Source organism: Mytilus edulis, unplaced genomic scaffold (genome assembly GCF_963676685.1).
Source record: "Mytilus edulis unplaced genomic scaffold, xbMytEdul2.2 SCAFFOLD_262, whole genome shotgun sequence".
Taxonomy (NCBI): domain Eukaryota; kingdom Metazoa; phylum Mollusca; class Bivalvia; order Mytilida; family Mytilidae; genus Mytilus; species Mytilus edulis.
Genome location: NW_027268642.1, coordinates 14530 through 40407, shown reverse-complemented (window position 1 = coordinate 40407; position 25878 = coordinate 14530). Strand labels below are relative to the sequence as shown.

General features: G+C 32.5%; 1 protein-coding gene across 1 annotated transcript in view; it reads right to left on the bottom strand.

Moving 5' to 3' along the window:
- Nucleotides 1-25878, bottom strand: part of LOC139508164 (26S proteasome non-ATPase regulatory subunit 8-like) — a gene marked incomplete at its 3' end in the record, with an annotated part of 48978 nt that overhangs the window by 9031 nt on the left and 14069 nt on the right. Inside the window, 4 exon segments of the mRNA XM_071295912.1 lie at nt 1859-1957; nt 9575-9668; nt 15844-15946; nt 19582-19654. Of these exon segments, the coding sequence (XP_071152013.1) occupies nt 1859-1957; nt 9575-9668; nt 15844-15946; nt 19582-19654 (369 nt within the window).

The window sequence follows — 25878 nt, the reverse complement described above, 5'->3', positions numbered from 1 at the left end:
CTAAAAAATGAGTTATTTCCCTTTGAACAGTTATCTAGCAATTTATAAGTATTCGTCAAAAATTTAATTCTAGAAAAATGGCTTAATCTGAAAAAGGAGAATAGCTTAAATCATGCAAATTAAACTTAACCTGTAAATTGTCATGATAAAACAATACACAAAATACCAATTCAATATCTTCAAGCATGAAGAAAAAAATTTCTGGAAAACTGATTTGACCGACTGACTGATGGACAGACAGACAGACCTAAAGTCCCCTTCTTCTGTAGGGGACTAAAAACACATGTTAAATATTGTGTTCAATTTATATGTAAATTTTTTAAGCAAAGATAAATTGTACAAAGTGTTGACATTTCATACCCTAACCAGATGCTTTGCAGGGCGCAGCTATATACGACCACAGAGGTCGTACCCTGAACAGTTGGGGCAAGTATGGACACAACATTCAAGCTTGATACAGCTCTGAATTTGGATTGTGATTAAATAGTTGCCACAGCAAAGGTTTCTGACACAGAATGAATGTGGTCTAATGAAATTAAAAAAAAATTCTGCTTTTGAGCATAACACTTATGCTGTTGAATATTAATCCCCCCCCAAAAAAATTTTTTTTTTTTTTAATATCCCACGTTTCCTTATTCCAAAAATAACCTCAATCCAAATTTCTAAACAATAACTACTCATTTAAATACATCATAAAATATTAAAATATAAAATGACATACAGTCATTATGTTAAAATTAATATCAATTAACAGTAACTTCTAAAAATAAATTTACAGCTACAAATCTCAAGATAATCATCATTTCTTAATACATGTACATAATTTTCAAGCAGTGTAAAGGAGGTAATAAAGTAATCAAACATATAGGTTACAATGTACCAAATGAAATTACATGGGCGCAGCCATTTTATGAAGGGAACATGGCATAGAGATAAAAATAGATGGCTCTCTGTGATTGGTTGTTATATCATTTATATATTTTTATTCTGGAAAGCATTATGAATGAAGTTTCATGCAAGCACAAATTTGTCCTTAAATGTATATGATGAAGGGCCGGAAATATTTTTTTTATGTTGATCAAAATTTAAGGGAAAATTTTCTGCGAAATCGTAATGTATCATGAAAACCCCAAAAATTCACCAAGAAAAGCCATGGGACCATATATATTTGAGTGCGGTAAAATCACAAATAGAGATTGAGCTTCAATTAGACAACAGCAGTTTTCCATAATTAGTTTATTAAAAACGCCTTTTAAGGAGATAATTGCTAAAAATAGCATTGCCGGTAATGGGGCCACCATTAAGTACTTTATATTCTATATATATAACAGTGTTCTTTAAATTTTAATTGGATAACCTCCCCTTCACTGCTTTTAAATTGTCTAAATAGTCCTTTAACCAGAAAGACCCTTGTTTTTCCCCCTTTTTTGCCCCTAATTGCTTAATGATTTGAGCCATAACCCCCGAAATCATCCCTTTATAGTATGGAAACTTGTGGTAAAATTTCAGAGAGATTTATACACTTAAACACAAGCTATTGACTGAAAACTACACAAATTCTTATTTGTGCCCCTTTTTTGGCCCCTCACTTATTGGCCCCCCCTCCCTTGGACCAAGAACCCAAAACTCAATTCCTTTCTAGTAAGAAACCTTGTAGCATAATTTCTGAGAGATACATACACTTAAACACAAGCTATTGTCTGTTAACTAGAAAAATGTTTCTTTTTGGCCATTTTTTTGTCCCTTATTTATTAATATTCAGGGATATAAACCCCAAATTGGTCCAAAGCCTTCCCTTTGATAAAAAAAAAAAACTTGATAAAGAGATAATGATGAACCATGTCCACATAGACCTCACCTTGTTGTAACTGCCTTCCATTAAATACTGCTCCATTGAAACAGGATGCTTTATATAAATATTGTTCTGCAACTCTTTAACAGGCAATAACTCTAGTTCCTGCAAAATTTTGACTTATCATTATTGATACAGAGAAGATTAGTCACAATATCAAGATTTATTAAAGAACCTTTTGTCATGTGTGTGGGCAACCTCACATATTTCCCACACCAGTCAATATAAAGCAAAACAGCTTATAGTGACGCTATTTCTTAATTTGTTATTTTTTTTTCATGAACTCCCTGAGCGGTTCATGCTTATATATTGGCGAGTTTTTGATGTGTCTATGAGCCACTCGATATCTCTTGGCTAGAAGTCAGAATAAAATTCTCGGAACATCTCGAAATTTTGTCAATCATTTATACAAGAAGTTATCTTCGTCTTTAATACGGTCCCAGGGGCACTATGGCTAGGCTACCACATTCAGCACATTGTAACAATCAAAGTAAATTGGAAAGTAAAAACAATACTGTGTGTATCTAGGTCAATTATAACCAGGTATTATGCATTATCTCCATAACATGTAAACTAAATATGTTTAAAGATTTAACCAGGTGATATTGTGTATTGTTAAACCGACATTCTGGTTTTAATATTTATATTAGATAGGAAAACAGAACTAGAGGCTCTAAAGAGCTTGTGTCGCTCACCTTGGTTTATGTGCATATTAAAACAAAGAAAACAGATGGATTCATCACAAAATTGTGTTTTGGTGATGGTGATATGTTTGTAGATTATACTTTACTGATAATTTTTGTTACTTACAATTTTCTCTATCTGTAATGAACTTGGCTCTTTAGTTACAGAGGAAAAAACTTTGTAAAAACTTACCAAAATTTACCAAATTAATGAAAAATGTTAAAAAATGACTATAAAGGGCAATAACTCCTTAAGGGGTCAATTCATCTGAAAATTTCAGGGCAGATAGATATTTACTAGATAAACAAGTTAACCCCTTGTAAGATTTGCTTTAAATGCTATGGTTTCAGAGTTATAAGCCAAAATTTACATTTTACCCCTATGTTCTATTTTTAGCCATGGCGGCCGTCTTAGTTGGTTGGCTGGGTCACCATACACAATTTTTAAACTAGATACTCTAATTATGATATTGGCTAAGTTTCGTTAAATTTGGTCCAGTAGTTTCAGAAGGGAAGATTTTTGTAAAAGATAAACAAAAATTTATGAAAAATTGGTAAAAAATGACTGTTATGGGCAATAACTCCCCATTTTGATCATGTTGACTTATTTGTAGATCTTACTTTGCTGAACATAATTGCTGCTTACAGTTTATCTCTATCTATAATTTTTTTTTAGATAACAACCGAAAACAGACAAAATTTCCTTAAAATTACCAATTAAGGGGCAGCAACCAAACAACCCATTGTCTGATTCATCTGAAAATTTCAGGGCAGATAGATCTTGACCTAATAAACAATTTAAGACCAGACAGATTTGCTATAAATGCTTTGGTTTCAGAGTTATAAGCCAAAATCTACATTTTACCCCTATGTTCTATTTTTAGCCATGGTGGCCATCTTGGTTGGTTGGCTGGGTCACTGCACACAATTTTTAAACTAGAAACCGAATTATGATTTTGGCTAAGTTTCGTTAAATTTGGTCCAGTAGTTTCAGAGGAGAAGATTTTTGTAAAAGATAACAAAAAGTTATGAACCAGATGCTCTGCAGGGCGCAGCTTTATACGACCGCAGAGGTTGAACCCTGAACGGTTGGCAAGTATGGACACAACAGTCAAGCTGGATACAGCTCTAAATTTGGATTGTGATTAAACAGTTGACACAGCATAAGTTTCTGACACAGAATGAATGTGGTCTAATGAACTTAAAATTTTTGTTTTGCCTTTGAGCAATTCACTATGCTGTTTTTCAATCCTCTCAAAAAAATGTTTGAAGAAATTTTCTTTTTATTTATGAAATCTGAAATGAGAAAAATTTAAATCCCCCCCCCCCCCCCCCATTTTTTTCACATCCCCCTTTCCCTTTTTCCAAAACTGATCTCAATTCAAATTTCTAATGGAGTTTGCAACAATAACTACTCATTTAAATACATCATAAAATATTAAAATGTAACAAAAGGTGCTTGTTATCACTGAATGGTAAAGATTGTTTTAATTTATCAGTTGGTAGTAAAAGTGAATATACATTGTATATTGTATAAAACAATGATTTAAGTTGACTCTTCTACTATTCTGGACAAAGAAAGATAACTCCAATCAATTGAAAATTTCTTTTTATTGCACAATATTGTGCAATTAGATATTTCTGGCTATTGCACAATACTGTGCAATTGAAAATATTTGCTTTTGCACAATACTGTGCAATTGAAAATATTTGCTATTGCACACTACTGTGCAATTGAAGATTTCTTGCTATTGCACAATACTGAGCAATTGAAAATTTCTTGCTATTGCACAATACTGTGCAATCGAAGATTTCTTGCTATTGCTGACTACTGTCAATTGAAAATTTCTTGCTATTGCACAATACTTAATATAATAATTTTGGATCCTGATTTGAACCAACTTGAAAACTGGGCCCATAAACAAAAATCTAAGTACATGTTTAGATTCAGCATATCAAAAAAGCCCAAGAATTCAATTTTTGTTAAAATCAAATTTAGTTTAATTTTGGACCCTTTGGACTTAAATGTCGACCAATTTGAAAACGAGACCAAAAATTAAGAATATACATACACAGTTAGAATCGGCACATAAAGAACTCCAATTATTCAATTTTTTATGAAATCAAACAAAGCTTAATTTTGGACCCCGATTTGGACCAACTTGAAAACTGGGCCTATAATCAAAAATCTAAGTACATTCAAGGATTCAATTTTTGTTAAAATCAAACTAAGTTTAATTTTGGACCCTTTGGACCTTAATGTAGACCAATTTGAAAACATGACCAACAAGAGGCTGTCACAACGACAGCAAACCGGATTTATTAACATTTATTTGTGTCCTGGCAATATCACAAGAACCATTACTGATGAACGGTAAAAGTCAAAATCGTCATTATTGAACTTGACCTCCATTTTGTCATCAGTAACAGCATATTAAAATTTCGGAAGCTTTGGTAGAACAGTTCATGCATAAATGCACGGACACGACTGGAAACTCCATTTTTCAATCTTTCAAGAACCATAACTCCTGAACGGTAAAAGTCAAATTCGTCATTATTGAACTTGACCTCCATTCTTTCATTAGTAACAACATATTAAAATTTGGGAAGCTTTGGTAGAACAGTTCATGCGTAAATGCACGGACAACTCCATTTTTCAATCTTTCAAGAACCATAACTCCTGAACGGTAAAAGTCAAAATCACCATTATTGAACTTGACCTTAGTATAGTTGTCAGTAATAACATATTAAAATTTTAAAAGCTTTGGTTGAACGGTTCATGAGTTAATGCACGGACAACATTTGATTGCCGCCCGCCCACCCGCCCGCCCGCCGTACATCCCCAAATCAATAACCGACATTTTTGTCACAAAAATCCAGTTAAAAATTAAGAATCTACATACACAGTTAGATTTAGCATATCAAAGAACCCCAATTATTCAATTTTTGATGAAATCAAACAAAGTTCAATTTTGGACCGTTTGGGCCCCTTATTCCTAAACTGTTGAGACCAAAACTCCCAAAATCTAACCTAACCTTCCTTTAATGGTCATAAACCTTGTGTTTAAATTTCATAGATTTCTATTTACTTATACTTAAGTTATAGTGCGAAAACCAAGTATAATGCTTATTTGGGCCCCTTTTTGGCCCCTAATGCCTAAAATGTTGGGACCTCAACTCCCAAAATCAATCCCAACCTTCCTTTTGTGGTCATAAACCTTGTGTTTAAATTTCACTGATTTCTATTTACTTATACTAAAGTTATTGTGCAAAAACCAAGAATAATGCTTATTTGGGCCCTTTTTTGGCCCCTAATTCCTGAACTGTTGGAACTAAAACTCCTAAAATCAATCCCAACCTTCCTTTTGTGGTCATAAACCTTGTGTCAAAATTTCATAGATTTCTATTTACTTTCACTAAAGTTAGAGTGCCAAAACTAAAAGTATTCACGTAAATCGGTTAAATATTCCTTCTTCCATCTACACCAGAAATGCTTAATTATCTGGCATTGCACTGTATAAAGTTTGTTGGAGGAAGAATGCGTAAAGTCTTGTACAAGGTTCTCATCCACGTGTTGGTTGCTAGGATACAGTAATGATACCATTTTCCTTCTATATATTAAATGAGATGGAGTCAGTGGGTCCTCGTCTATCGGATCTGTAGATATGTATGTCAACGGGCGGTCATTTAGAATTGCCTCTACTTCTATTACTGTAGTATTAAGTACATCTAAATTCACATAAGATCGTCCTAAAACTTTCTTGATACAATTTTTTGTTAGTCCAATGAGTCTTTCCCAGAAACCGCCATACCAAGGCGCTCACTTCGGTATGAACTTCCACTCTGTCCCTTGACTATTCAATGTTGCTTGAAGTGTTGGTGATGAAGTTAGCCTATCAATTTCTTTCGCTGATGCTACGTATGTTGTCGCATTGTCGGATAACATGATTTTTGGTAGTGATTTCCTACTTGAGAATCTACGGAAAGCTAAAATAAACTGTTCTTCTGTTAAATCTGTAACTATTTCTAAGTGTACAGCTCTGGTGCTAGCGCACGTAAAAAGACATATATATGCCTTACTGTCTTTTCCATTCTTATTCCTAACTTTTAACGCTCCAGTAAAATCTACACCAGTTAAAGTGAAAGGAGGCGCTTCACGCAGTCTGTCTTTTGGTTAAGGTGGTGCTTTTGGGGTACGATAATGTTGTCATATAACTTTTTTACATGTGACACATTTACGCAAAATAGTTTTCACGTTTTGACGAATTTGCGGTATCCAGTAAGATTGTCTCAATATGGTAACTGTGCCATTTATTCCTGAATGTAAGCTACGCTTATGTGCACCTTGTATAATCAAATTTGTGAGTTTATTGTGTGCCGGTAAAAGTATTGGATATTTTGTCATATCGCTAATCGGTGCATTGTGTATTCTTCCCGCACAACAACTAATTTGTCCTCGTCCAAATATAATTTAAGTTGTTTGAACAGAGAATGTTTTGACTTTCCAGTTCTTTCTAAATCGTTGTAAATATCCAAGTATCTGTTTTGTTGAATATCTTTTATCCACATTAATGCTGATCTGTCTAGTTCATTCACGGTCAATGGACTAGTGGTCCTTTGTCTTGTCCTACAATTTTCAATAAATCTGATGACGTAGGCAGTAACATGTAGCAACTTATTGTAAGTGTCAAACTTTGAAATGTCTACTATTCCAGAAACATGGCCAATGTTAATAGAATTCCTCTCTGTGTAATCCTCAGTATATCGTAAAACTGTTTTACTAAAACTGCATATGTAATAAGAAAGCCGTCTAAACTGTATGAGTTTGTAGTTTTGTTGTAGTTTGTGTGCGTAAGAGCAAATCCGGCAATGGTATATGACGCTTCTCCTTCTAGTAAAGATTTTAGGTAGTTGAACTTTTGAACTTCGGTTAGTGTGTTGTTGTTGTGAATTGCGGAATCAAAAGAATCCCAAAAAGATTGCCATTCAAGTACGTTTCCATCAAATGTAGGTAAATTCAATTTCGGTAGTTTATGAAAGTTGCTGCTATTGACGCTTGAATTTGAACGTAAAGACGTGAAATTGAGGCCAGTATTTTGTGAGTCATCTCTTATGTTATATACGAGGCCAACATTTTGAATGGGTTGCAGTGTCTCATTGTGTGGCGAAAAACTTCTAGCGGCTGCATTTAAATTAGATGTTTGAACGTAAATAAATTTACGAATTTTACGTATTTTTGTCTCTAAATTAAATTTATACTCATCTGTGTCAAGTATCTCTTGCTCTATATCCTCCTCTTGTACATACACTATCTAAAATGTATTTATCCAAATCCTTCAGAATATCTTGCTTTTCCTTTAATGTATCCAGAATAGTTTCCAATTCGTCCTCTTCAAGTTTTTCTTCTGTTTCACTTCTCTCCTTAAATCTTCTTAAAATCCTAGAAACTGCGCTTCTGTGTCCCGCTTGTATAGATTTCAGCTATGAAGTCATCTTCTTCTGGTCACGGTACCAATATCGTAAAGTGGTTTTAATAAAACTACATGTAATATAACAAAGACGTCTAAACTGTATGAATTTGTATTGATGACTGAAGTACAAGATAACGTCATAAGTACACAACGTTGGATATACAATAACGCCACGTTACGTTAACGTTCTCGTCTGTGCATGATTTCCAACAGAACTGCTATGTTGCCATGGAAACTACACCAAAAATTAAAAAAATATCAAAATGCTCCAAATTTAATGAAACTTCTCAGTAACGATGAGCAACATTTGTAGATGTGGAATTTGGCGTTGGAATTTCTAAAATGGCTGCCGTTACCATGGAAACACTGCAAAAATGGTCAAATTGCTCCAAAAACACCAAAAAGTAACATTTACTTTCCTAAAAGGGTAGGTCAAATACATTGAAACTTTGATGGTATGGTCCCTCCCATGTACCAATATGGCATCTGTCATAAAATTTGGGGAATAGTCTCTGTTACCATAGGAACCATCACAAATGTCAAAAGTTTCAAAAATTTCAAAATGCTCCAAAATTGATGAAACTTAAAATCATTGTTAACTGGCAAGTCTGGATGAGACTTTTGACTTTGAAATTTCCAAAATGGCCACCGCTGCCATGGAAACTGCAAAAATGTCAAAAATGTCAAAATGCTCCAAAATTGATGAAACTTAATATTATTGTTGATAGATCTATGAGACTTTTGACTTTTTGAAATTTTCAAAATGGCTGCTGTTGCCATGGAAACGGCAGAAATGGAAAAAGTTTCAAATGCTCTGAATGTACTCAAAATTTACAGAAAGAGATATACAAATGCATATATCTGCATTCACTGTAAATATTTTTTGAAATGGCTGCCACTTAATGGCAATGGAGGAAGGGTGACATCCGCTATTGTTTGCAATGGCAATTCTAGTTCTTTTTTACATTTCTGTGTCTAAAACTATCACTCTCGTTTATCATTCATACAAAATGTTGTTCAAACCTGGAACGGTGAACCATGACGGCTAGAATACACTGAATGAACAATACAGATTGTTTTTCCACATTGCAAGCTGAAAATGCTTACTGGACTGAGGCAAAAAGGTCAGAATACAAACATGTATTTTTAATTTAATTTTTAATGCACCATCGAACATGTCAGTTTCATATGTTTGTTTAAAGTATTTGTCAGGGGAAAAAAAATCATAAAAAATGTTCTTTTATATGATTTACTTTTACTACTAAAATTTGTATCAAAAATCGTTAAAACATAAATCCTATAAATTTAAAAGTTGCATGGCTATCACCTATTTTTTGTTGGTTAATAGCTACACCAAAAGTCATTGATGAGCTTTAAATCGTGTTATTAGATGGTTACTGAACAAGACTTGAATGAGATTAATTCCACTCCCGGCATGCTTTCATATCAAAATACATGTTTTTTTGGGTGGAAAGACTTTCAATTGTTCTCTGAACAATGAGAACAATTGGTTTTTAAATATACATAAATTTGTTTATTTAATCATGAGGTCAAATATTTGAACTTACTGTGTGAAATTCTGCAACTCTGTTCTGTGCTAGCAAGCAAAGTAAATTCAGGCCTAATAGTTGATACTTATATGTTGATTCTGGTAAATTTTCCCTGAGAAAAAAAAAACAAGGTACCTTTGAAAATCAACATGTACAAGTTAAAAGAAAATGAATTAGACAGTTCAATATTTGATGATGTTCAATTACATTGACAAATTGAGGTAATTTTAATGATTAAGCTGCAGTGACCCAATGTGCTTGCCAGATTGGCAAGTTATAAACAAGCTTTCTGTGAGTACAATTATACATAGAGCATGAGAAAGCAAAAGTTTATGGTTCACTGTAGGAGGAGTTATTCCGAAAGGCTATGTGCGATAACTAGGCCTCAGGAAGAGACAAGCAGGGTTTTTTTTGGTGGGGAGGGGCGCCTAATGAAGCCCCTATGTAATGGAGGGAACAAATTGGCAAAGCCCCCATTCGAAAAATTGTTATTTATGGTTCTAAAAATATCTTGTTACCTCTATCTCTGTTTTTTGTATCACATTTATCAGGATAATTTCATATTTAATTTACCCTATTAAAAGCTGTAATGGGCTTTCAGAGCTGTTTGACAAGATACTTGCCTCGATTTTTGTACCATCAGTTATGTACAATTTACAGTAGGGTATATGTTTGATAGAATAAAATGTGGTACAAGTGTGTGTGGTCAAGGCTTTATAAAACCGGATGCTCCACAGGGCGCAGCTTTATATGACCGCAGATGTTCAACCCTGAAAGTTGGGGCAAGTATCCGTATGGACACAACATTAAAGCTTGATACAGCTCTGAATTTGGATTGTGATTAAATAGTTGACACAGCATAAGTTTCTGACACAGAATGAATGTGGACTAATGAACCAGCTGTTGCATATTAATCCCCTCAAAAAGAGTTTGCAAAAATACCTACTCATTTTAATAAATCATAAAATATCAAAATATAAAATGACATACAGTCATGGTTAAAATCAATATTATTTAATGGTAACTTCTAACATGTCTCAATATAAATGTACAGCTAATCATCTCAAGACAATCATCATTTCTTAATACATAACTTTCAAGCAGTGTATTAAAGGGAGTTAATCAAACATATATATAACAGTATTCTTTAAATGGAATTGTCTTACCTCCCTTACACTGCTTTTAAATTGTCTAAATTGTCCTTTAACCAAAAAACCCCTTGTTTTCCCCCTTTTTTGCCCTTAACCAATTGCTAACTTATTTGAACCATAACCTCCATAACCATCCCTTTGTGGTATGGAAACTTGTAGTATAATTTCAGAGAGGTAAATACACTAAACACAAGTTATTGACTGAAAACTACAAAAATGTTTATTTGGGCTCTTTTTTGGCCCCAAATTCCTACACCTTTTGCATCATAACCCCCAAAATCAATCCAAACCTGTGGTATAAAACATTGTGGTACAATTTCAGAGCAATTGAAATACTTATACACAAGCTGATATCCTGTAAGTAGAAAAATGCTTGTTTTGGGCCCCTTATTCCATTACGCGTTAGACTAGCTATCATCCCCAAAATCAATTCCAACCCTCCTTTTGTTGTATTGAACCTTCTTAATAAATTTCATAGAGATTCATTAACTTAAACAAAAGTTATTGTCCAGACAAGTTATTGACTGGAAACTACAAAAATGCTTATTTTGGCCCCTTTTTTTTGCCCCAAATTCCTTTGGACCATAACCCCCAAAATCAATCCAATCCTTCTACCTGTGTTATAAAACATTGTGGTACAATTTAAGAGAAAATGGAATTATTATACACAAGAGGATATATCCTGAAAGTAGAAAAATGCTTGTTTTGGGCCCCTTTTTCTAAAACGCTTGTCCCAAAATTAATCCCAAACTTCTTTTTGTGGTATTGAACCTTCATAAAAAATTTCATAGAGATTGATTCACTCAAATTAAAGTTATTGTCCGGACACCAAATGTGTCTTTGGACGAGGTCGACAACGACAACATCATACCATTATACGTCGTATGAAAACTAGAACGCACCCGCAAAATCCCCGGCATTTAGAACTTGGTTGATAAAGGTAGTATGTTAACTGTTGTAGGATGAATTTTTGTAAAAGATTTTATGTCTGGAGAATTTCATAAAAGGTATCAAAAGTCATAGGTACTTGGAGACAGGACATAAGCCCTCTCCCTTTTTTCCAAAGTTTGTTATTTTTTATTTTTTGAGGACACAGAGGCATGATGATTAATTTATGTGGAAGCAAGAGAAGCGACACACAAAATGAGGTCTTCTCTTTAACTCATTCGCCCCCAAGAGATTTCTGGGTTTGAACCCACCCCCACTTAAAAATGGTAATTTTCTGTCTATTTTCTGATTTTAAAACGACCTTGAGAGGTGAACATTGACAACATTGTGTTTCTTTGTCATTAGGGTATTACCCTATAGTTACAGCAGTCCATTCATGCTAACTGGGAGTATGTGGGACTTGAGTGTCTTGCTGGGGAATTATTATTGTCAACTAAGGTCTGCCTAAATGACCGTTTTTACTGATTTTTGGCAAAACAGTGACCTAGATTTTACAGACTAGATTCCTATTGGCCATATTATACCTCGTTGTGTTCCTGTACCATCTATGCATGCATTTATGATAATAGTTTATACCTACAGTCACATCCAGTTATGTAGTGGCCATCAGAAGATGCCCACCCCACCTGATTTTGGCTACTTTTCATGTTTTTCCGATTTTGAACTCTTAAACAGCTTTCAAAGTGCCATATTTCCATGAACAGACATCTGAGGAGAGTTTATGGACCATGAATTGCTTGGTTGAAGTCCAAGCTATCATGACAGTTCAACTGGGGCAGTTCAAAAAAAGTATGGAGGGTCATACAGGCCATCAAAGAATGGTTGTCGCCATCACGCCTACAGGCGGGATTGGGGGCTAAAGGGTTAATAGTATAGATATATAACACACATAAATAACACTCTAATAAATTAAAGCACAAAGAGTGGAACCTAGTCACTGTCTATGAATGCTAGTTTGACCTTTGAAGTTTCTTGTGCCACTAGGATCCTACCGTCTGACTACTTTCTTGGAATTGTATAATTAATTTTATCTTGTTAATTTTATAAATGCATAACACCCAAACAATAATGATACAAGTCACCTTTAACATGGTGAATTGTGCGACTTCTTCAGGGGTCAAAATTAGCGCTGGTCTGGTGGTCCGAGAACCAGTAGAAATTGCGTCGGACAAGTAGATTTTGTTTAGCTGGTGGTCCGTCAGACTAGAAGAAACTTATCGATAAAAATCCCTGATTGCATTAATCATGGTTTATTTACAAAAAAATTACCTGCGAAATCAATTATACTGCATTTGGGATACTTAAAAGTATATCAATTGATCAAGTTAATTTTATATCTCAGGTAAGCTTCCTTCATAACAATACAAAATATGCAAATTTTTCAAAGGATTTAAACCCCCAGACAAAACAAATAAAATTAGAGACATTCAAAAGGAAGATCAGAATAGAGTTTTATGAGATTGACAAAAGGAAATGTGAATATCAAAAACCCTGGGGGAAAAATCGTGAATGGTTAAATATTATAGTCGATTGCAATGCAATGAATTGTGTAAAATGTGAAAAACTTGCAGTGACAGACCTAGATAAGAAATGTATTTTTATAACAGGATCTTCAAATTTTAAGTTACTGTGGATTCATTTATTTTTCCTGGGTATCAATAATCAGGATTACAGGGTATTTTGAAAAGTAATTGATTAAATTAAATTACATGTAATCAGATTTTAGTCTGATTAATAATTACAATGATTACTTGAAAAATTGTAATCAATTACAGCTGATTAATGATTACAATTACAATTACCCCAACTCTGGACACAGGTTATGTTTTTCTCATATATGTTATGATGGTATGATACTAAACCCCTCACGGGAAGGATTGTGCTTGATATTCATATGATGAAGACATAATCTTTAAATCAGTTTAATTGAAGTCTGGAGCTGGCATGTCAGTTAACTGCTAGTAGTCTGATGTTATTTATGTATTATTGTCATTTTGTTTATTTTCTTTGGTTACATCTTCTGACATCAGACTCGGACTTCTCTTGAACTGAATTTAATGTGCGTATTGTTATGCTTTTACTTTTCTGCATTGGCTAGAGGTATAGGGGGAGGGTTAAGTTATTATAAACAAATTTTCATTTTATTTGAAAGAGAACTACTCACAAATTGTAGGGTGTTTTGGTATTCGTGTGTGGTTTGTGAATGCTTCTTTAATAATATTGATCTTGCAAGTAGAAGAATTCAAATTAAATTAATTTTTGATTTTCTTTGCCCACTGATAATGTGGGAATTATCAATTACATTTGTACCAATAATTAATTTTTGCAGGAAATACATAATTGCAGAACCAAATGCTGTTTTACTGGCAATGGTACCGTAATCAGATACAGAGAGTTTGATACCTTACGTTGCAATAAATATAAATTACTAATTGAAGTATGTATGACTTAATTATAGATTTTAAACTGCAAAGATCTGTTCTACCCTTTGCATCCCTAACTTTCTCCATTTTTTTTCTTCCTTTATTACCAAAAGGACAAATATCAACAAAAATCAAAATCACATGCACACACCTTTAATATGTACAAACAGCCAGCAAAGTTGAAAGCTTCCTAGCATTCAAACTGTAGGAGAAGTTATCTGGAATAACTATATACCCATAATGCAACTTATATCAATTCCTCTCCCCTTTGCTGGTGGGAGTGCTACCTTGTAGCAGCATTAGCCTGCTCTTTTTTCGAAATCTACAAAGGTGTCTTTTACGTGCAAGAAATATTGCTCTCTCTTAACACGGGTCAGCCAATTATCTTCCTCTTCTGACGGACTTCCATTGTTCCTCAAGACCATACTGCAAATGGTGTCAAGGGTGAGCAAACATTATGGTCCCTGAAATTTTCTTCCAGTATCCAGGGATGGAACCAGGAACCTTTAAGCTTGTAGTCTGATGCACTCACCACGGGTCTCACCACTATACCGTAAATTGGGTTATTTTGGTTGTAGTTTTATTTTGGTTTATTTGAGGCCTCCAATTAATGAAAATGCCAAAATTAAACACACGAAAATAAAATAAACACTAAAAATTGATTGATTTATGACAATATCGTAATATTAATTGTTTGGGAAAACATTTAATGTTATAATATCTTAAATACCTGGTTGTGTTTCTAGTCTGAGAAAGTTAATTAACTGGTAAATAAAGGCAAATATGAATGAGCTTGCTCACTACTGTTCGTCCAAAATTATAAAAATATCAATTGGACAAAGCCAGGGGTTTATCTGGGTATTTTGGGAAAAAGGACCCTGGCCAGTTCAGGGAATTTTTTAACGCGGTTTTCAATGAAATTGGGAAAAACAACCAATATACCAGATGTTGGTGAAAATAAAGTAAGGACTACACCTTCTTTGTTTTTTAAATATAACAACATGGCATTTCAGTATCTAAATAATGAGTTCCAACTTCTTAAAGGATTGTTACATTTTTTTGATTATGACATGAAAATTTGTGAAATAAAATATTTTAAGTTCTGTATAAAATATATCCTGTTTCTATTTTCTTTTAGTTTTCAATTTTAGTGTTGCTATGATAGCTGTCACGTGTTTGATTTCTTTTCATTTTTTATTTACTGTATTTGATTGACAAACCCGGATTTATATACTTGTCCGTTTCCGGATCTGACCTGGTTTTAGTTTATTCCCTGTTCATTTATTTATGGCAGCCATTGTTTGTCAATGTTGTTTTCATTCAATATGTTTCAACTTGGATTTACACATTACTTGTTGGCGATTTTTTTACATAAAGCTAGCGGTTGAATAAAATAAACATCTCTGTCATGAATAATAAAGATTAAAATGAATTTTGTGATCATTTGGGAATTTTGCTGCCAAAATTGGGAAAAATGTAGGGTTTTTGCCGTTGGGAATGGGTCCGAATACCGGACCCTGTGGAATGCTAGAAAAATCCATGAAAGCACCAAAATAAAACACATGATTTTCAAGAGAAAACTGTCAAAATATCCCGAGGCCAAAATTTCCCAATTTATGGTATTGTAGTTACTGCTGTCATGTTAACCATTCAGTACACTTCAACTCAGAGGGTCCACTACAATTTGCCTCACTTTGTCTAAATCTGTATAAAACTGTTGAGGATGCTTGGGCTATACTTCATTGATTCAAAATAGTTTACTTACTTATAATCCATGTAGTAACACTTAAGCTGTGCCATATATCTTTCAAATGCTGTGGTATCTTTTTTAGCTATTGCCCATTGTGCTCCTATTTCTAAAATGTCACCTAAATTGAAGAGTAATGAAAATAATTGTGAAAGAAGATTATGCTTACTGGTATAATAATAATATGGGTGCACATCTATATTTTCTTTGTTGGGCACATTGTATTTGAAACTGAACTTGGACTTGAACCAATACATGTAAGAAATCAAAATTGTGGCAACAACCTGCTGTTATTGATAGGCTAAAATCCTCAATCTGTTATTACATGTATTACAAACCCAATTTTACCTTACCATAGATTCACCTGATAGTTACCTGTCCATTTAAACTTTTGGCAGTTCATTTGTCCCATTGAACAAATACAACAGGTATTGTTCTCTTAATTACACCTTATGTAAGAATCCGGGGTTTTGATTGGTTAATACCCAGTGTATTTTTCACCAATTTACTGTTATCAAATGAATATCGTTCATTTTTAATGCCGCCAGGGTATTTGCTAAAAGGATATGCCTTTTTTACCCTCTCTGCCGTGGTATTTGCCAAAAAATACTCTATCCGACTGGACGCTTGTAACGTCATGATCATCAATGAGTTTTAGTACATTAACATTCGGTGTAATTAAACAGATATATCATGTCATTGAGGGGTATTTGCGAAAAATACCAGTCTTGAGAATGAATTTCCCTTGCCTTACGGCTCGTGAAATTTAACATTCTCTCGACTGGTATTTTTCGCAAATACCCCTCCTTAACATGATATATCTGTTCAGTATATTTTATTCACTGGGACCTTTAAATTTCTTCCAAGGTAAATCTATCACATATTGATTAATTTACCTGAGTAAAAAATTTATCTGCTAAATTAGATGGAAATAACATGTTTAACATTTAAAAACCTGCATGTGAGTTTGTATTTATTATATTTTCAATCTGTTGAATGTAGAAAACACTAAATTCAAACTTTAATAAAAGTTTATTTCTGACAAAATTTTCAACATTATATATATTCCTATTTAAAAAAAAAATTGACAAAAAACTCTAACCAAATGCTCCCCAGGGTGCAGCTTTATACGACCGCAGAGGTTGAACCCTGAACGGTTGGGGCAAGTATGGACACAACATTCAAGCTGGATACAGCTCTAAATTTGGATTGTGATTAAATAGTTGACACAGCATAGGTTTCTGACACAGAATGAATGTGGTCTAATGAAGTTGAGCAATTCACTATGCTGTTGAATATTAATCCTCTCAAAAAAATGTTTGAAGAAATTTTCTTTTTATTTATGAAATCTGAAATGAGAAAAATTCCCCCCCCCCTTTTTTTATTTCACATCCCTCTTTCCCTTTTTCCAAAACTGATCTCAATTCAAATTTCTGATGGAGTTTGCAACAATAACTACTCATTTAAATACATCATAAAATATTAAAATGTAACAAAAGGTGCTTGTTATCACTGAATGGTAAAGATTGTTTTAATTTATCAGTTGGTAGTAAAAGTGAATATACATTGTATATTGTATAAAACAATGATTTAAGTTGACTCAACTACTATTCTGGACAAAGAAAGATAACTCCAATCAATTGAAAATTTCTTGCTATTGCACAATATTGTGCAATTAGATATTTCTGGCTATTGCGCAATACTCTGCAATTGAAAATATTTGCTATTGCACAATACTGTGCAATTGAAGATTTCTTGCTATTGCGCAATACTGAGCAATTGAAAATTTCTTGCTATTGCACAATACTGTGCAATTGAAGATTTCTTGCTATTGCTGAATACTGTGCAATTAAAAATTTCTTGCTATTGCACAATACTTAATATAATAATTTTGGATCCCGATTTGAACCAACTTGAAAACTGGGCCCATAAACAAAAATCTAAGTACATGTTTAGATTCAGCATATCAAAAAAGCCCAAGAATTCAATTTTTGTTAAAATCAAACAAAGTTTAATTTTGGACCCTTTGGACTTTAATGTAGACCAATTTGAAAACGGGGCCAAAAATTAAGAATCTACATACACAGTTAGATTTGGCATATCAAGGAACCCCAATTATTCAATTTTTGATGAAATCAAACAAAGTTTAATTTTGGACCCCGATTTGGACCAACTTGAAAACTGGGCCAATAATCAAAAATCTAAGTACATTTTTAGATTCAACATATTAAAGAACCCCAAGGATTCAATTTTTGTTAAAATCAAACTATTAATTTTGGACCCTTTGGACCTTAATGTAGACCAATTTGAAAACAGGACCAAAAATTAAGAATCTACATACACAGTTAGATTTAGCATATCAAAGAACCCCAATTATTCAATTTTTGATGAAACAAAGTTCAATTTTGGACCCTTTGGGCCCCTTATTCCTAAACTGTTAGGACCAAAACTCAAACCCAACCTTCCTTTTATGGTCATAAACCTTGTGTTTAAATTTCACTGATATCTATTTACTTATACTAAAGTTATTGTGCGAAAACCAAGAATAATGCTTATTTGGGCCCTTTTTTGGCCCCTAATACCTAAACTGTTGGAACCAAAACTCCCAAAATCAATCCCAACCTTCTTTTTGTGGTCATAAACCTTGTGTCAAAATTTCATAGATTTCAATTCACTTAAACTAAAGTTATAGTGCTAAAACCGAGAAAATGCTCATTTGGGCCCTTTTTGGGCCCTAATTCCTAAAATGTTGGAACCAAAACTCCCAAAATCAATCCCAACCTTCCTTTTGTGGTCATAAACCTTGTGTTAAAATTTCATCGATTTCTATTCACTTTTACTAAAGTTAGAGTGCGAAAACTAAAAGTATTCGGACGCCGGACGACGACGACGACGACGCCGACGCCAACGTGATAGCAATATACGACGAAAATTTTTTCAAAATTTGCGGTCGTATAAAAAGCATGAATATTGAGCACATGTTTAACATATACAATCAGATAATAGTTTATTTTAAGGACATCCATGCGTATTGCGATCATCAGATTTTTACAAGATGGGTCACACTGAGGTCACTTTGCATACGGAAAATATGTCGGGGAATTGCTTCCTGGAAAGGAAGCAATTAAAATGAAGTAAACTTTTTCAAATATATGAACAAATTTAAAGAATTTTCTTCAGAAAAAAGTATATGTACATAAGTTTTATAATGAAAACTATCCATTGAGTTATAAAAAAAACATATACATTATTTTTTTAATTGGAGGTTTCTTATGATTTAAATCCATATATATATAATTCATATATACACGTCTGATGAGTTGCAAAGGATGAACAAAATTTTGCAGATTTAACATTGTCATAGTTGTTGTGGTTATATTTGGAGTAGTTATGCATCTACATGTATAAACTCCAATGGTGTTCCAACAGTTGGATCTATCATAGAATTGTCACTTGTTTACACATACTAATAAATATCATGTATACTAGTATGTTCATTTTTTTATCAAAAAGAATCATGGGCTAACAGAATCAGTACCATCTTGCATTCTGCATCTATGAAAGCAGTCAAATGATATACAAAGTACCCCTTGTAACATACATGTAAACATAACCTTGGTAGCTAAGCAAACAATGTATGGTACATTGCTGGTCTTTATTATACTTATATCCTCAAAAAGAGGATACAAAATTAAGTGTCAGTAACAGTACTCTGAGAAATGAATAAAGCAATACTATAGTTATGTAATAACTTACGTGCAACAAGAAGTTCTTGCTTAGTAGGAGCTGTATCATCTGTAGGTAAAAATGTTACACCAGTCAGGGCAATCTGTAAATTAAAATCAATAGTCTCTTAAAAATAAGAAGATATCTTACTACAAAAGTAACTGATATTTCAAAGAGAATTGAATGTTAGAATTTCATATCTATAGTCTTTGAATACTAAATCATTGACAAAACTTGATATTTCTAAACAGATCCAATGATGGTGTTGCCTTGCCCACAATTTCATGATTTTTTTCATTAACATAGCTTCATTAAATAAATATGAAAGGGTTATGTACATGATGGAAGCAAAAGGTATAGTTATTAAAGACATGTATCTTATTATATGACACACTTGGGAATTAATGGGAAGCTTGTGCAGAACCTCATTACTTGCTCTGATGATTATTTCATACAATAAATTAAAATGCATTTTAATTAAGCATGATGTATGTCTGAGCAAATGCTTTGGAGTGATGTAGAGAAGCTGTAATAACACCCTTTAGTTATTACAGGCATATTTTTTCTGTAATAACATAGGTGTACTATAAATAAAGTGCCTAGAAAATCAATCTAACGATATATATATAAATACTTTTTCACTTTTTTGGTCTTTTGGAAAATGTTGTTTGTGCTGTTTTTAGACCCTTCTACAACAAAATTTAAAACATTTATGTAAAACAAATTTAATTTCGTTGTAGAAGGGTCTAAATACAGCACAAACTACATTTTCCAAAAGACCAAAAAAGTGAAAAAGTATATTTAAACAAAACACATTAGACTAACAGGTCGAACAACTGATGTTCTTTTATCCTGCTGACTGCCATTGGCGATTGCTAAATAAAATTTATCACAAGATGTAACGAAATGGATCGTAATATAAATTTAATACTAAACAGAAAACAACAAATTTGTGGCCAAGATGTTATGCCACAAACATGAGGTGTCAATATTTTTTTGTACACCAGATCCGGATTTCGACAATAAATGTCTCTTCAGTGATGTTAGGGATCGAAACGGTATTTGGAAGGCCATATAATTTACCCTCAATTTGAGACAGACTCTTGAATTTTAAGAGTCTATATAGGATGAACTGATCATATAAACCAGAGGGAAAATATGATACAAGCCAAAACGAAAAGATATAAACAAGTCTAAATTGAAAACCATGTTCAAAGCTAAGATTGCGTTGGGTAAAAACTGCAATTTTTATACAAGTGCATGTAAAACAAATTACGTTGTAGAAGGGTCTAAATACAGCACAAACTACATTTTCCAAAAGACCAAAAAAGTGAAAAAGTATATTTAAATAAAACGCATTTGACTAACAGGTCAAACAACTGTTGTTCTTTAACCCTGCTTTCTCACTCAGCCATTGGGGATTGCCAAATAAAATTGATTACAGGATGTAACAAAATGGATCTTAATATAAATTTAATACTTCTAAAACAGAAAACAATAAACTTGTGGCCACGATGTTATGCCACAAACATGAGGTGTCAATATTTTTTTGTACACCAGATCCGGATTTCGACAATAAATGTCTCTTCAGTGATGTAAGGGATCGAAACGGTATTTGGAAGGCCATATAATTTACCCTCAATTTGAGATAGATTTTTGAATTTTAAGAGTCTATATAGGATGAAGGGATCATATAAACCGGAGGAAAAATATGATACAAGCCCAAACGAAAAGATATTAACAAGTCTAAATGGAAAACCATGTTCAAAGCTATGATTGCATTGGATAAAAACTGCAATTTTTATATGTGTGCATGTAAAACAAATTTCGTTGTAGAAGGGTCTAAATACAGCACAAACAACATTTTCCAAAAGACTAAAAAAGTGAAAAAGTATATTTAAACAAAACGCATTTGACTAACAGGGTGAACAACTGATGTTCTTTAACCCTGCTGACTGCTATTAGTGATTGCTAAATTAAATTAATCACAAGATGTAACAAAATTGATCTTAATATAAATTTAATACTAAACAGAAAACAATAAACTTGTGGCCAAGATGTTATGCCACAAACATGAGGTGTCAATATTTTTTTGTACACCAGATCCGATATATATATACATATATATATATATATATATATATACATATATATATACATATATATATATATATATATATATACAACTCGTCTAAACATCAACCCAACAATGTTAGATCTGTAAATTTGCTTTCGCAAATTTTTGGTTCTTCCCTCGCCGGGATTCGAACCCATGCTACTGTGATATCGTGACACCAAATCGCCTGCCCTGAAGCCGTCCCACTAGACCACAAGACCACCTGGGCTCTCAATATATATATGTTACAGGGAATTTGTAAAATCAGGGATTTTGTAAAATCACTGGACTAATCAGTGATTTTGTAAAATCACTAACAGTTCCAGTGGTTTTGTAAAATCCCTGAAATTGTTAGGGATTTTACAAAATCACTGAAAATAGAGCTAGGGATTTTGTAAAATCCCTGATTACAATTAAGTAAAACTTGCTATTAGAAATGGTTTTTTTTCAATTAAAAAAAGACTACTGATCCCTTATGATTTTGACATATTTTCGTTAATAAACACTATGAGCTAGCACTAATGTATAATGATAATGACTAAAAAAGCATATAAACGGATATTTAGACCACTGTTATTACTTTTTTTAGCATGACAAGTTTGGGTGACATCTACTGTTACAAAATTATCTGCTTTTCGATGCATATCTGAATCAAAATCAACTTGTCTTTGCTTATTTTATACTTAACGACAATGCCTTTAGTTTACTGTAGCAGCTCTACGTTTTTCTTAGTTAGCATTCCTCTCATAGTTCCTTGTAAAGTTCTAAAGCTTTGTAAGAAACATTTGCACACTTTCTATTTGCATACTTTTAATACCATTTCGTCCCTACCACCAGGACCTTTTGATATGTGAATTTTCTGAATAATGCTGTACTTGTCTTCAAGACATACATTATATTTTTAAAACATCTTCCTCTGATGAATAGCGTTATTTAACGATTTTATCAAATCTCCGTAATGAAGAACTCCATTCCTACATTATTAAAAAGTTAAGAGAGAAAGTTTAAAAACTTATTCAAAGTTATATCACTTTGTGATAGAATATATGTATCTGATATATGACCAAAGTAAGTACATTTTTTTTTGCTTGGTGAGAACCTATTCATAAACATGTGCAAGTATACAAAACAAATTATTCTTACCTATATTTTCTGTTGTCTTTATTATTATTTTTTTTTAATATAAATGTTATTTTGTAGGCATCAAATTAATAATACAACACTTATTTGCTTTTTATATATCAAATTTCATGCAACAATAAGATGATCTTGCTCTGATATGAATGTAATATTTGCCACTGGATCACATACCCTAACCCACTCAATTTTTTATATCTAACATATGTGTTTTTCTTCTATTATGACAGCAATCAACCTAATTTTCCATCTCTATATTAGATTTAAAAAAAAATTATAATTGGTTTTATTTTTACAGTAATTACAGAAGAAAAAAACTATAAGAAACAGCAACTTTCTTTCAAACAAGGTAGTGATATCATATTTTCCCACGAGTTTCATATGTTGCATTTTAAATTTACCTCAATTATTTGAAGTAACTTTTTGTGTGTATGTTTGTTTTTGATTTAAAGACATCTGTGTCTGAGCCATTAATTATTCTACAGTGTGTCAAACAGCTCACTTGATATTAAAATAAAGGCTAGATTAACCTCAAACTTATTGAGTGTTACTGTTGTAGGCTTTTTCACAGAAATTCTTAATAAAAATGAATAAAATTATTTTAGAAATTCCCTGAATTTAATCAGTGAATCTGTAAACAAGATTGTAATTATTTCAGGGATTTTGTAAAATCACTAGTCAAAATCAGGGATTTTATAAAATCACTAATTAGTTCAGTGATTTTACAAATTTCCTGAAATTTCAGTGATTTTACAAAATCCCTGATTTCACAAAATCCCTGATTTCACAAATTCCCTGTAACATATATATATATACAACTCGTCTAAACATCAACCCAACAATGGTTTTTTTTTTAATCTTTTATTTGTTTTTCAATAGTCAGGATTTTACACACCCCATTACACTACCACCTGACAATGGTATCACGGGGTAAATACAGAAGAAGAAAAAAATAGCAATATACCAAATGGATCTCTGACTAATTAATTTTTTTACAATATTTTAGGTTACATATAAATTGTATTTGATTTATCTCTCCTCTCTCTGACTTACTCACATACAACACTAATACTTTCACTCATCTTGTTTTGCTACAATATGTATCATGACTTACTTTTTAATGCTATTTTTTTAAAGAAATAAAGGAGTAAGTTCGGTAAGTGCCATATTTGGCCCCAATTATAAAGTTCATGGTTACAAGACAATAATTGTTTTAAGTTGCCTTAAAGACATGTGAAAAAGTTAAACAGAGCTGTTTTTGTCAAAGTTTAATTCTAACAGAACGATTTTTACATTCCAAAACGGTCAAGATAAGGGATTTTGGTGAAATTTGACAAAATCAGCGGGATTTCAACCAAATAAAGGACCAGGAAACATAGAGCGCAGGCGTCGACAAGCTTAATATTCAAATAAGACATGTTAAATGTCTTCACAAACATTATTTTAAAAGATCTTTGTTGTCGACGTATGCGCTCTATGTTTCCTGTCAAATAATCTTTGGAAATTTCCCCATTTTCATTGATTTTTTCGTGAAAAATCAATATGAGTACAACTTGTGACGTCATAATGAAACGCAGAAACGTAAAATTTTAAACAAAATGGCTTATATCCTATCTAGTCAATGTATTAGCTATAATTTATCGTGATATTGGTCAATAAATCCGAGTTTGAAATTTACACTAAAAAAGTGGGCCATTTTAGGACCTTATCGAACATACTCCTTTGCTCATAATTTATAAACTATTTCTTTTCTCTGAACTAAACATAGATAATATGAAAAACAACACTTAGTTAAATATTACATGTAAAGGAGACCAAATTTTTCACAAACTTTGACTTTATCATTTTTCTTTGCAATATGATTTTCAAGAAATTGGTATTTCTTTATTTTATTCTTTAACTCAATCATATTTGGTTTTGTTTCATTTAATTTACATTTGTATATATAATTCTTTGTAATTATGATTAGCAGATTCAATAATAAACTTTCATGTTTGCAACCAAGAAACACATTCTCTTTGTTGAGATCAAAATTTACAAAAAAAAGTTTCACAATATTGGAAAAAGACTGCCACAATTGAAAAGTTATTGGGCATTCAAAAAACAAGTGTTCAATGGTTTCTTCTCCAAGTTTACAAAAAGTACATAACTTGGTATCTTTTAATTTGATTTTGTACAAAAAGGTATTAGTTGCTATAATTCTATGCAAAAATTTATATTTAAAGGTTCTTAAATAAGCATCTCTACAAGACTTTTTTGTTATCATGAAATACCCTGACCATTCTGTAGTATCAATAACTAACAGTTCTTCCCATTTCAAAATTTGATTGTTGGTAGTTGATTAACTTCATCTACTAAGTTTTTATATACAAATTTGGCTTTCACATTACACACAATTTTTTTAAGAAAGTATCACCAGTGTTAGACTTATTTAAATCTTGATTTAGACAGTTTTCTTTAAGGCATTTTCTCATAGTGTTAGGGATTTTTTTTATATCAAACCATAATATTTAATAAAATTGTAGGTTTGTACTTTTTCTTGAAATTGCTCAAATTTATAAAAAATCATATTTTCACGATTAATAAGGTCACTTACTGACTGCACACCCTCCTTTTCCCATTGAATGTAATATGGGAAATCATCCAAAGAAGAAAAGTTCAAAATATCTAAGGATAAAATGTCACTGACAGAAATCTCAGTAATAGGTTTTGCAGCGGAAAAGCATAGTAAAACATCCTTCCAGAAAGAATTTTTACATCTTTTAGAAATCTCAATCAGCTTTTCTTTCTGAAGATTTAAAACCCTTTCACCCCCATACTGCATAAGGTCTGCCAGTAACAACTGCTGCCAGCCACCGCTAGGGTTTGCCAGCAGTCTTTTTATCCAACTAATTTTCAAATAGATATTAAATGAATGAAGATGTACCATATTTAAAAGTCCACCTTGTGATAAATCACCAATAAAGTGTGTTTCGCTTAATTCTGTCTGGTTTTCCATTCCATATGAAATCACAAAATAATGAAGTGAGTTCTGTTAACCTGGAGTGTGATAGGTTTGGTAATGCAGTCAATAA